The sequence below is a fragment of the Oncorhynchus keta genome, chromosome 26 (genome assembly GCF_023373465.1).
Source record: "Oncorhynchus keta strain PuntledgeMale-10-30-2019 chromosome 26, Oket_V2, whole genome shotgun sequence".
Lineage (NCBI taxonomy): Eukaryota > Metazoa > Chordata > Actinopteri > Salmoniformes > Salmonidae > Oncorhynchus > Oncorhynchus keta.
The window spans coordinates 8,150,011-8,164,053 of NC_068446.1; the positions used below are offsets into that span (position 1 = coordinate 8,150,011).

General features: G+C 42.4%; 1 protein-coding gene across 1 annotated transcript in view; it reads right to left on the reverse strand.

Moving 5' to 3' along the window:
- The window catches only part of LOC118358887 (influenza virus NS1A-binding protein homolog A-like), a 31,062-nt gene extending 19,208 nt beyond the window's left edge, over positions 1 to 11,854 (reverse strand). The window contains exons 1-3 of the mRNA XM_035736869.2: positions 11,444 to 11,854; positions 1,247 to 1,542; positions 846 to 983 (exon numbers count right to left, since the gene is read on the reverse strand). Coding sequence (XP_035592762.1) covers positions 846 to 956 — 111 coding nt within the window. The 5' untranslated portion in view covers positions 957 to 983; positions 1,247 to 1,542; positions 11,444 to 11,854. The remainder of the gene's footprint in view (positions 1 to 845; positions 984 to 1,246; positions 1,543 to 11,443) is intronic.
- Positions 11,855 to 14,043: the final 2,189 nt, after the last annotated feature.

Here is a 14,043-nt window from a genome sequence, read left to right on the forward strand (position 1 = left end):
CCTACATTGTAGAATAATTAGTCACCAAAACTTAGCCTAAAAGTGTTCAATCAAAATATATTTTAGATTCTTCAAAGTAACCACCCTTTGCCTTGATGACAGCTTTGCACACTCTTGGCATTCTCTGAACCAGCTTCACCTGGGATGCTTTTCCAACAGTCTCGAAGGAGTTCCCACATATACTGAGCACTTGTTGGCTGCTTTTCCTTCACTGCGGTCGAACTCATCCCAAACCATCTCAATTGGGTTGAGGTCAGGTGAATGTGGAGGCCAGGTCATCTGATGCAGCACTCAATAATTTTCCTTGGTCAAATAGCACTTACACAGCCTGGAGGTGTGTTTTGGGTCATCCTGTTGAAAAACAAATGATAGTCCCACTAAGCACAAACCAGATGGGTTGGCGTATCGCTGCAGAATGCAGAGGTAGCCATGCTGGTTAAGTGTGCCTTGAATTCTAAATAATATCACTGACAGTGTCACCAAAAAAGCAGAACCACACCTCCTCCCCCATGCTTCACCGTGGGAACCACACATGCAGATATCATCCATTCACCTACTTTGCATCTCAAAGACAGCGGTTGGAACCAAAAATCTCAAATTTGGACACATCAGAACATGTGTTTTTGTTATTTTTAGTCCCATCCTTCAGCTCCATTCAACCCCTCCCATCCATCTCTGAACACCATCCAGTTGATTACTATTTGCCATATATTTTTCAACAGTGCTCTTTCACAAAAGTTCTGAACCTTTCTATTCTCATAGTTCAAGACTCAGTAATGGTATCATTTCCCAAAAGATGGGGGGGGGGGTTGAGCGGAAAAAAAAAGAGGGAAAAAAACACGTACCTGCAGTCTCACGTCACAGAACTGTCCACTCTTTCTCAGGGCATTCATCTTGGCTACGGTGGAATCCAAGAGACTCTCATCTTCAAAGAGCAGATAACCATTGGGAATCATCTCACTGTTTAATGTTGGGGGCTGAGCCTGACCAGCAAGGGATGGAGGGGAAACATGAAAAACACAAAAAAAGTATCTAAATTTCTATCCCCATATGACTACACGTCAACCATCAGTCCCACACAGAGTAGTGGCATGATGCTGGCATCGTTCATAAAAGCTTGTTTGATTAATTCATGATCACAATGACTTGGATTAGGCACATGTGCATTGTGCGTGTGTAATCCGCCCCTTGCATTAATAATAATAATAATAATAATAATAATAATAATAATAATAACAAAACATACCTAATACAGGATTATGTAACTCCAGGGACTGCTACTAATGTCCGTAGAGGGCAGGGACCGATGGAAGAGAAGGCAGGCAAAGTAGACAGAGACCACAAGGGAACCCAAGTCTTATTAACCAGTGGAGGAGGAAGGGAGCTGTCAGAAGTAATGCCAGTTGACCAAAGGGATGTGAGCCGGGGGTAGGGGGGCAGCCGCACCGGTGCAAACTATCAGGCTTGAAGCGACTAATCAAGTCCTCAGGATCCCGTTGGCTATAGAGTCAAACTTTTTCTGTGTTGGTCGTGCATTATAACCTGGAGGAGAGAGGAGAAAGTTTGTCACAACTAAATTACACCAAACTGCAGTGAGATCAATATATAGGATAGAAGCACATGCTCAGAACAAGGTCTGAATTTAACCCGTGTGTTTAAACTAGGCTACTTCATGGCATCTCCAGCAGGCAAGCAGAGTGACTGCTGCAGTCAAGTAGCACACCGACAGTCCAGTCACTAAAATAGTCTTTCAGTAGCATTAACCCCCACCCTCCCATTTTCCACTCCTTCAGTGTCCCTCTCTAAAGTCTTAAGAACAGGCCCTCTGATCCCTGCCCCCTCCACACCGGCTACCCAGCCCAGACACTACCGCTGAATCCGGCTCAAACTCGTGGATGTGCTTTGCCGAGGACTAGGACTATTCCTCATCCACTAGGACTATTCCTCATCCACTAGGACTATTCCTCATCCACTAGGACTATTCCTCATCCACTAGGGATTCCTCATCCACTAGGACTATCCCTCTGTCTTAATACATAAGAGAAGGAAGAAACTGTCACCATTCCAGGAAATCTGCCATTATGTGTGAGATTCTCACAAGGCAACATGGAACTACCCCTGCTATTTTACTAGTGTACTTACAATGTTATAGCCAACCTAACTGCTGTCACTGGTGCTGACAGCTACAGTGCCGTGAAAAAGTATTGATACTGATTCTCTATTTGTGCATATTTGTCACTGAATACCAGATCATCAACCAAAACCTAATATTAGATCAAGGGAACCTGAGTGAATGAATACAAATTGGATACTTATATAATAAAATGTGGGTGTGGGAAATTGTTCATTTCAGCTCCTAACATAACAGAATGTTTGACTAGGCCATTTCAAAACTTTCCATCTGTTCCTTCTGGTGTAGACTTGCTTGTGTGTTTTGGATCATTGTCTTGCTGCATGACCCAGCTGTGCTTCAGTTTACAGACTTGATGACCTGACATCCTCCTGTAAACACAGACAGGGATCTAAATAAATGTTTCATTGGTAGCACTGGTAGTCTCAACTTAAAGTTAGGCGCACCAGAAAATATATATATATATTTTATTTGGTTGAGATACAGACTACATGAATTCAAGCTACTTTTGAAGCACATATGAAACTTCAGCACTTCAGTTTATTATAAGAGCTAAGATGTTGAACGAATAACAGTCATTGAAATGACCAAGTCATTTGTGGAACATTAGGCTTCTACATTGTGTAAAAGCACTATTTTCATATTGAGACACATTATTCAAAATTGCACACAGACAAACCGACAGACAAACTGCTCTTTGTGTGCTGCTGGAAATAATGACGACCATGTCTTCCTCCAGTCCAAGACTGTTCAGACAGAAGAAACAATACACACGCTCACATTCTTAAAACCGCCACGAAGGCCATGTGTGAAAGAGACTTTTGTCAAACTTTTTCTCAGCTGGTTTGGAAACTGTAGGAGTGTGAATGTGTAGTTCATATGTGGGGGTCAGCAACAGGCCAAAAAATATCCCCCTAGAGTATTTTACATTTTTGTTATTGGTCCAAAAATACTAACATCGCCAGGAATACTGCCCCCCAAACATTTTAGCGTTTAGGAAATCTGATCCCAAGCATTCCAACAAATAGAAAAAAAAGACCTGATCTTGTCTCATAGTCAAGGAATTAAGTGATATTGCAAGTACCTCTTTTTGGGCTTGGTAGCGGTGAATTTGTAGTGTATAAATTATAATTATGTTCCGGCTACCCAACCATCCCCCCGATAAATCGGGCCGCGGCATTCCAACAAAAAAGACCTGATCTTGTCTCATTATAGTCAAGAAATTAAGTGATATTGCATTTGAAAGTAACTTTTCTTGGGCTTGGTAGTGGTGAAATCTAGTTGCCTGCCCCTGGGTGTAGGGCAAAGTAGCATTTTAGTTTAGCAAACAACACTTTAACATTGCTTTTCCACCATTTAATCAAATACCAACTAATTAAATTAGGTGCCATTTGCCAAATTAAACTGTTAACCTTGGCGTATCATGATAGCACAATTGCAGCCAAGCCACCACCCGGTAGTTCTTTGAAAGCTCTTTAGTTAATATCCCTGGCGGACTTCAAAACCACCCAACTTTCATCTGAAGAAAAATGTGTCTAGGATCTCAATACTAATATTACCCACAAGACAGACCGCTAACTTTCTTCCTAACACACAAACATATTCCTACGTTGTCTTGGTTGTGTGCTTAGTCATTGTCCTGTTGGAAGGTGAACCGTTGCCCCAGTCTGAGGTCTTGAGCAGGTTTTCATCAAGGATCTCTGTGCTTTGCTCCGTTCAGCTTACCATCAACTCTGATTAGTCTCCCAATAGTCACGTTGAGCAAGTTGGAATCAGTGTTTTTCTGGATCAACCACTGCAAATAAATGGACATTTCCGAGATATAAAAATCGACGGAATTAATCGAACAAAAGGACAGTTTGTAAACGGCCTATTTCTCAGGCCCATATGCTAGAATTGACAGATTAGGATAGAAAACACTAAAGTTTCCAAAACTGTCAAAATATTGTCTGAGTATAACATAACTGATATATATATTTTTTTAAATGAGCGAGAAAGATAAACATGCGAACACCGGACGCAATGTTTGCTTGCGCAACAGAGCTTGGGCAGCTATCGTCTCCCCCTCTCCTACTGAAAAAGACAGTGCCAGTTGATATATTATCGATTATATATTTTTTAAAACAACCTGAGGATTGATTATAAAAAACGTTTAACATGTTTCTGTGGACATTACGGATACTATTTGGAATTTGTCGTCGTGACCGCTCGAGCCTGTGGATTTCTGAACATATCTCCGTTTGTTTGGCGCGTTATTTTGGATATAAAAATAATCTTTATGGAACAAAAGGAACATTTATTGTGTAACTGGGAGTCTCGCGAGTGAAAACATCCGAAGCGATTCATTTTATTGCTTTTCTGATTTGTGTCCAAGCTACTTTAATGCTAGGTGTTCATAATGTGTTGTCTAGTGATCGATAAACTTACAAACGCTTGGTTGCTTTCGCTGTAAAGCATATTTTCAAACTCTGACAAGACATGTGAATTAACAAAATGCTAAGCTGTGTTTCTATATTGCACTTGTGATTTCATGAATATAAATATTTTTTTGTAATATTATTTGAATGTGACGCTCTGAAATTCTGCGGTTGTTGATGACAATTATCCCGCTAACGGGATCGGTAGCGTCAAGAAGATGAAAGTTTGATTTTTATAGTCATTTATTTGAATTTGGCGCTCTGCAATTTCCCTGGCTTTTGGCCAGGTGGGACGCTAGCGTCCCACATATCCCAAAGAGGTTTTAAGCGTTCAGGCCAAAGAGTTCAATCTTTGGTCCAACAAATTTACCACAGGTGGACTGCAATCAAGGAAACAGGATGCACCTGAGGACACAAACATGCAAAGCAGATTTCTCCACCAAGTCTTTTAAACAGACGCATCACAACAGAAAGCAACTTGAATGAGTATTATGAAGTGTTAAGGGATCAATGACACTCCAGCCAGAAGCATCCAAATGCAGTTCTGTTCAGCAGCCAGACTCTACAGAGGCAGAAGACGAAAGAACACACAGATCAGATTCCTCTCTGCCTGCCTTCCGTCGTAATAAAATGAATGATTCCCTTACTATTGTTGATCACATGCCTTACACAAGTCTTACATAACAGCATGGTGACTGGAGAGGGGGAGTAAGGACAAACTGTACAGGCAAGGAGGGGAGAAAAAGGGGAAGTACAAGGGGAACTATGAAAAATGCATTGCATTGCTGTGAAACAGAACGTCACATGACTAACGCTACACTACTGAAATCTGGAACGTGTTTTTGAATCTGGGTGTGTCTCCAGCCTACTCCGTGTGTGTGTGTGTGTGTGGCGGATGTGCTATAGCTTGCATGGCAGAATGAAGTGACAGAGTTGGACAGGCGGGTTATAAAATTGAATGTGTGCCCAACTGCGTATGTGTGTGTCCTTGCATATCTATGTAAGCAAGAGTTGAATCAAGGATGTTTGTAGGCCAGTGTGTGTGTGTTAGAGCAGCAGCCATAGCCTCTGTATGTACTGTACACATGTGGGTCAGTTGGCCCACTTTACTAGCGGTTATACAACATAACATCTGGCAGAAGATCCTTCTGAATGCTCCACTGGCTCTCTGCTCCTTTAGGTCCCCCCACACTCTTCTCTCCTACATATCTCTCTCCTCGATATCCCCCTCTCCATATCTTTCTTTCCCAATCAGAGACACTCTTCCAGATTCTGATAAGCATTTTGACTGATGCTATCAGGGCTGCTCTACAAAGGCCAATGAAAGGTGAATGAGGAGAGGCACATTTAAAGTCTTCATAAACCACAGTGAGGTAGAGACCAGTTAGTCTGTCTATATTTCAGCAATCGATTTAGGGCTATTTCCGACAACAACAAAAAATGTTGGTCGACAGGGTCGGTTTGCGTATTTCCCCCCCACATATTTTCCACACGTTTGAATAAAATAAAACTATATGTAGACTAGAGCTTGTCTGATGGTTTCAGCACTGCGATTAAAAAATAAAAGACAAATTACTGAAGAGGGAGTCAGATTGATATAGCCTAACCGGAAAAATAAATGTCCAGCCTAACCAGAAAAATAAATGTCCAGATGGTTCTCCTCCCGCTGGTCTTCACATTGTGCCTTTAACCTGTTAGTCCTATAGGGGCAGTATTTCATTTTTGGATAAAAAGATGTGCCCGTTTTAAGCGCAGTATTTTGTCACGAAAAGATGCTCGGCTATGCTTGGAATTGATAGTTTTGGAAAGAAGACTTTCACTGTGAGTGCCCTAGAACAAATGCTTCAGGCAAAACCAAGATGTTTGACCGACCAGGAAATTAACAGGATTTCTGAGGCTACGTTTTCCATGATCGCCTTATATGGCTGTGAATGCGACAGGAATGAACGGACACTTTCTCTTGTTTCCCCAAGGTGTCTGCAGCATTGTGACGTATTTGTAGGCATATCATTGGAAGATTGACCATAAGAGACTACAATTGCCAAGTGTCCCGCACGGTGTCTGCGTGGAAATTGGTGCGCAAAAGTCAGCTACCAGTATTTTTCCATCCGAATCAGAGAAGAATGCAGGCTTCCAGGGACGGCATTTCAATGAAGAGATATGACAAAACACCTTGAGGATTGATTCAAACAACGTTTTCCATGTTTCAGTCGATATTATGGAGTTAATTCGGAAAAAAGTTTGACGTGTAGGTGACTGAATTTTCGGTTAGTTTCGGTAGCCAAATACATAGTAACAAAACGGAACGTTGTGTCCTACACAAGAATCTTTCAGGAAAAACTGGGCATCTGCTATGTAACTGAGAGTCTCCTCATTGAAACATCTGAAGTTCTTCAAAGGTAAATTATTTTATTTGATCCCTTTGCTGGTTTCTGTGAATATGTTGCATGCTAAATGCTAACGCTAAATGCTAAGCTAGCTATCACCACTCTTACACAAATTATTGATTTTCTCTGGTTCTAAAGCATATTTTGAAAATCTGAGACGACAGGATTGTTAAGAAAAGGATAAGCTTGAGAGCAGGCATTTATTTCATTTCATTTGCGATTTTTAGAAATAGCTAACGTTGCGTTATGGTAATGAGCTTGAGGCTGTAGTAACGCGACCGCATGCGGGGTGGGGCGGACTATGAGGTTAAGTTCCTTAGGTTGCCAGTAATAGGCTACACCAGCAGTCGGCAACCGTATCCATTTGGAGTGCCAAGTTATACCATTTCTACTGATCTGCGTGCCTGTTACTTAAAAAAAGGAAAGCACATTCATTTAATTCATAATAAAGTCATATAGATTTTTTATTTTATTTTTTAAATCTAACTCAATGTCATGTGCTTAATCTAAACGCTATCTAAAAGTAACGTCTAGTGCCATTGCCGATACATAAAAGTTGCCGACATAATGCCAACACATAAAAACATTGCAGTCCACAGGTATAACATATCCTGATAAAAATAAATATCCTATAAAATCACATTGACTATGCATGGCCTGTTTGAAACATTGCATCAACAAATAACTTAGTCTGGCCTAAATCTTATGCAAGCAAACTTGCAACATTGTATAAAATATTCTGGGCCCTCAAGTTTCCTGCTCCAGACAGACGGCTGTAGGCTATTTGCCAAGGGATAAGAAGTAGTCAGGTAAGTATGCTCCCTCTAAGTCTCTCTCTCGGAGGACCTGACCCCTAGGACCATGCCGCAGGACTACCTGGCCGAATGACTCCTTGCTGTCCCCAGTCCACCTGGTCATGCTGCTGCTCCAGTTCCAACTGTTCTGCCTGTGGCTATGGAACCACTGACCTGTTCACCGGACGTTCTCACTCGCTAACTCACTATCTCTGAATGATTGGCTATGAAAAGTCAACTGACATTTACCCCTGAGGTGCTGACTGTTGTACCCTCTACAACCACTGATTATTATTATTTGACCCTGCTGGTCATCTATGAACGTTTGAACAGCTTGGCCATGTACTGTTATAATATCCACCCGGCACAGCCAGAAGACTGGCGACCACTCAGTGCCTGGTTCCTCTCTAGGTTTCTTCCTAGGTTCATGCCCTCCTAGGGAGTTTTTCCTAGCCACCATGCTTCTACATCTGCATTGCTTGCCGTTTGGGGGTTTTAGGCTGGATAGCACTGTGACATTGGCTGATGTAAAAAGGGCTTTATAAATACATTTGATTGATTGAGGTAGGCCTCTTTTATGACGTTTCCACCAGATCAGAGCATGACATTTTTTCCCCTTTCATGCTGAGTGGTTATCGAAAGGTAGAGAGCAGAAAAGATTTTTCAAATAGGCTAAATTAAGAAACCATTGTCATTCTCAATGGATGTAAAAGGCCTAGTTTACTTGCGGTTTGATGCAAAGAAAAAATTACTTTGAAGCGCCACAGTGATGAGTGAAGACTAGTTATGCACTAATACCACATTTCTGGCCAATATTTAACATTTTTGCATCCTTTTAAGCATTCTAGTACAGTTTAATAGTTTACACAAACATGGACACAGCGGTCTACGGCACTGCTTGCTTCTCAGTGCAAGAGCCAATTGTGCACCGCCTCATGGGTCTCCCGGTCGCGGCACAGCCTGGGATCGAACCCGGGTCTGTAGTGAAGCCTCAAGCACATCGATGCAGGGCCTTCGACCGCTGTGCCACTCTGGAAGCCCCACAACAGAGCTCGTTTTTAAAAGAATAATGGGTAAATATTGTACAACCCGGGTTTCCAAAGCTCTTAGAGAAGATTTAAATCACTGCAAAAATACACTGATCAAAAAAATAAAGGGAACACTTAAACACAATGTAACTCCAAGTCAATCACACATCTGTGAAATCAAACTGTCCACTTAGGAAGCAACACTGATTGACAATAAATTCCACATGCTGTTGTGCAAATGGAATTGACAACAGGTGGAAATTATAGGCATTTAGCAAGACACCCTCAATAAATGAGTGGTTCTGCAGGTGGGGACCACAGACCACTTCTCAGTTCCTATGCTTCTTGGCTGATGTTTTGGTCACTTTTGAATGCTGGCGGTGCTTTCACTAGTGGTAGCATGAGACGGAGTCTACAACCCACACAAGTGGCTCAGGTAGTGCAGCTCATCCAGGATGGCACATCAATGCGAGATGTGGCAAGAAGGTTTGCGGTGTCTGTCAGCATAGTGTCCAGAGCATGGAGGCGCTACCAGGAGACAGGCCAGTACATCAGGAGACGTGGAGGAGGCCGTAGGAGGGCAACAACCCAGCAGCAGGACCGCTTCCTCCGCCTTTGTGCAAGGAGGAGCACTGCCAGAGCCCTGCAAAATAACCTCCAGCAGGCCACAAATGTGCATGTGTCTGCTCAAACGGTCATAAACAGACTCCATGAGGGTGGTATATGAGGGCCCGACGTCCACAGGTGGGGGTTGTGCTTTACAGCCCAACACCGTGCAGGACGTTTGGCATTTGCCAGAGAACACCAAGATTGGCAAATTCGCCACTGGCGCCCTGTGCTCTTCACAGATGAAAGCAGGTTCACACTGAGCACGTGACAGACGTGACAAGTCTGGAGATACCGTGGAGAACGTTCTGCTGCCTGCAACATCCTCCAGCATGACCGGTTTGGCAGTGTGTCAGTCATGGTGTGGGGTGACATTTCTTTGGGGGGCCGCACAGCCCTCCACGTGCTCGCCAGAGGTAGCCGGACTGCCAATAGGTACCGAGATGAGTTCCTCAGACCCCTTGTGAGACCATATGCTGGTGCGGTTGGCCCTGGGTTCTTCCTAATGCAAGACAATGCCCGACCTCATGTGGCTGGAGTGTGTCAGCAGTTCCTGCAAGAGGAAGGCATTGATGCTATGGACTAGGAATATATTCCATCCCTGGATTGAGTTACATTTGTCAAAGGTTCAGACCAGTAAACTGTACCTTTCATTTAATAGTAATAATGTAGAAAGCCATGATAAATTGTAGCTACCTATCAATCTCAAAAGCAAAAAGACAAATTGTAGACCTACCCGTTTTGCCATGCTACCGACCCAGTTGGTGGGCAGTGTCAACGAGTGTAACCACCGCCCCTCGCAGATGATGGGTCCAACACCCAATCTGAAGCAGTTCTATTGGCTGGCTCAACTTGTCTGTCGCTGAGACTGGTGTCTGGGCGTGCACATAGCGTACAGTGGAGCATGCTTGCACGAGACATCAGACCACAGCGCTGTGACTACATTTACATTTAAGTCATTTAGCAGACGCTCTTATCCAGAGCGACTTACAAATTGGACTAGTTTGTCAGTCTACCCCAGTCCCATAACACAAGCATGTAGGTCAGCGGAGCCAAAGCCTCAATAGATGGCATGACTACACACTACCAACTATGCACACACAAAAACAAAACACGAAGGACATGGCAATTACAGTGTATTACGAAAGAGGCCGCACCAGGAAAACATCACAAAATGCTATTTTTTGTTTGGTCGCCTGCCTGCTATACTTGCCAGGGCCTGGTTTCCCGATAGCGATGGAATTTAGCGTTTTAACGATGCATCTTCCCCACAACAGCCGAAAAAGTCATATACGTTTCACAGAGAGAAAGTTCGCTAAGTGAATCATTGAGAGTTTGAGCCGAAAAACATAGGATCGAAAGAAAAGCAGCGCTTCTCTCGGATCAGTTTCCCCCATTAAAATCTTACCATAACGTTAGAATTATTTCACAATTCTGATGACGGATCAGCTCCTAGAGAGATATCACATATGGATGAAAATAATGAGGGGGTCTAAAATGTATGCTTACCCTATAACAATGCACTATATTTGCAAAAAAATCTGGACATTTTGTTACATATCAAAATATATTGGGGCAAAATTTCAATTAAATGAATATGAGATGTACTTCAATATTATTTAATTATATAGGCCTATGTAACCTTTTCATATTTTAATGCAGTCATTTCTGTTTTCATCTGAAGCATATTGATATCCTTTGCTTATTTGTAGCAGTTGCAAATACATTGGCAACTTTGTATGTGTCAGATTCCTTGTGTGTGAAGTTATCAGCAGTCAGACAGCTCTTGATTCCACGTTTAGCGGAGATCTGCATATAAACCGTTTAAAGGAGGGGGGGATCTAACAATGGAAAACATGCAGGCTACAGTGCAGTAAAACCCGTCTACATTTAGAAAAACTACCCGACAGAGGTCAGAATATAAAAATGTTTTTAAAAAACAGCCAAGCAAGCAACCTCGTGTTAAATGTAACGTTACACACATTTCCCGGTGGGCTAGGATTGGCCTACGACAGAACGTTACAGTACAACATCTACCAACAATGACAATACGCAAAATTGGAAAGAAATAAAACCTTACCTGGGGCTTTTGACAGCTGGAGGTGGTAGACATATTTAAGGTAAATTCAGAGTTGTGTGGATACGGTTCAGTTTTTGGACAGGTCCCGCTCTTTTCTCTCTCCAATGCGACTGAAGTGCAGACAAGTCCGAACAAGGCGCGACAACAGGGGCGGCTCGAGCACGTTCGCAAGGGCGAAGTGCCAACAAAGGAGGTGGAAAACTGACGATAGTTCACTCAGACCGTTTACCATTTGGGGGAAAAAATAAAAGGTTAGTTCTGGTCTGCCTAACTGGGGTGTGTTTCTCCCATAAAACCCAGTGAAATAGCAGATAGGTCGGGTCAACTTAGTTAATTGAATCAGAACTGCGAGTGGGGTGTCACTCTCCCCCACATGTACCACACGTAGCAATACCCAAGATGGAGCAAGGAGCCAGATATTCCACCGGATGTCTAATTGTGAAGCATCCGGTTGGCGTTTCCACACTACCAAATATGATGATGAGAGGAAGCCCAGCGGCCGGCAGTGGGATGTATTTGTTTAACTTTTTTATTTCACCTTTATTTAACTAGGCAAGTCAGTTAAGAACAAATTCTTATTTACAATGGAGGCCCACACCGGTCAAACCCCGATGACGCTGGTCCAATTGTGCGCCACCCTATGCTCTTTTATTTAATGATGAAACATTTGATATCAAATTTTCTGTTCGCCCCAAAAAATCTGTTACAAACAGTGTGAACTAGTTTGTAAGATCTCAGTAGTTTGTGCTTGGCTCTGCCTCCCTCGTTGCTTGTTCTGCCCACCATGACTACTTTGTTCCGATTGGAAATGACAGGCGGCGGTCTATCTTGGGTTAGTTATTAAAGTCTTTGGTTAATATAGCCTAGCCTGCCTAAAGACAATTACAACTGCAAGATGGCGCAATCAGTTGGGTAAGAGATCGGTTGCGTTCCAGACACAGGAGGTTGGTGGCACCTTCATTGGGGGAGGAAATACTTATGGTAATGGCTGGAGCGGAATGTGTGGTATGACATCAAATACATCAAACCAAAGGTTTCCATTTATAAAATTGAAAACGACTTTCTGCATTTTAAAGGCCCAATGCAACTGTAATAAAATAAAATAAATCTCTATCAAATCATTTCTGGATAGCAACGATGTACCTTACTGTAGTAGTTGTGGTCAAAAATAAAATAATCATGTTTGTTAAGCAAAAAAAATATTTTTCAAGTAAGAATGTCTCTAGGACTGATCTGAGTGGGAAGGGCACCAAAGTGGTACATTAACCACAGTGTGGGAAAATCCACCAGAGCAGAAGGGCCTAATGAGAGGGAAATGTAGCCTAACCCTAAAACAAGCTTTTATTGGCAGAGAGATTTTGAACTGATCTATTATGCATCATCCCGACTCTATTTCTGTATTTATATGTCTTCAAAATTTGATTGCTGACATGCAAAACATTTTCGGACTTTATCAACAATGCAATAATGAAACACATACCAAATATATCATTTTTGGATTGAATTTTCTTTAATGCTGAGTGTCAAGCAGAGTGGCATCATATCCAATTCTCAACTAGGCATTGAATCTCGGGGTGTACTTTTCAACCACACGGTCAAGGCAGTTATTTAAAAATGTATAGGCCATTATAATCCCCTTTTTTCATGGTATCCAATTGTTAGTAGTTACTGTCTTGTCTCAACGCTACAACTCCCACACGACCTGGTCAGCGTGCACTGCGCCCGGCCTACCACAGGAGTCGCTAGTACGCAATGAGACAAGGATATCCCTGCCGGCCAAACCCTCCCCCACCGGGGATGCCAATGTCTGCTCTCACCACACACACACACACACACAGGATGCTCTCACCACACACACACACAGGATGCTCTCACCACACACACACACACACAGGATGCTCTCACCACACACACACACACACACACACACACACACACACACACACACACACACACACACACACACACACACACAACCAGTGAGGAGACATACACACACACACACACACACACACACACACACACACACACACACACACACACACACACAATTAGACTTTCTATCAAGTTTTATACATTCAATAAGGGATGCACCAATTTGAATATTGAGGGCCAATACCAATATCCTATTTCATTTTTAATTTTATAGCTTTTCTAGGAAAGATAGAAATTGCAATCACGTTTAGTCATAGGCTAATAAGAAAATATATTAAATTATTTGATTCATTTTTTGTTATATGCATTCAAAAGGATTTGGAAAGTTCACAAAACCATCAGGGAAGATCATCAGGTAGGATATCTGCCTTTGTAGAAACGTGGTTGCAGTTTCTATCTGTGCTAGAAAAGCCATGTAACTAAAAAAGGTAACATGAGAATGGCGCCGGAGGAGATCCCTGCCGTTTTACGGTCTTCTGACCAATTGTGCTATTGTGTGTGTCTTTTTGTGTTATTTGTAACTTATTTTGTTCATAATGTTTCTGCCACTTTCTCTTATGACCGAAAAGAGCTTCTGGATGTCAGGTCAGCGATTACTCACATTTTTTCTTTAATGAGTCGGACGCAAATTATTTACTTCAGACACTCGACAAGGCCAAAATCTC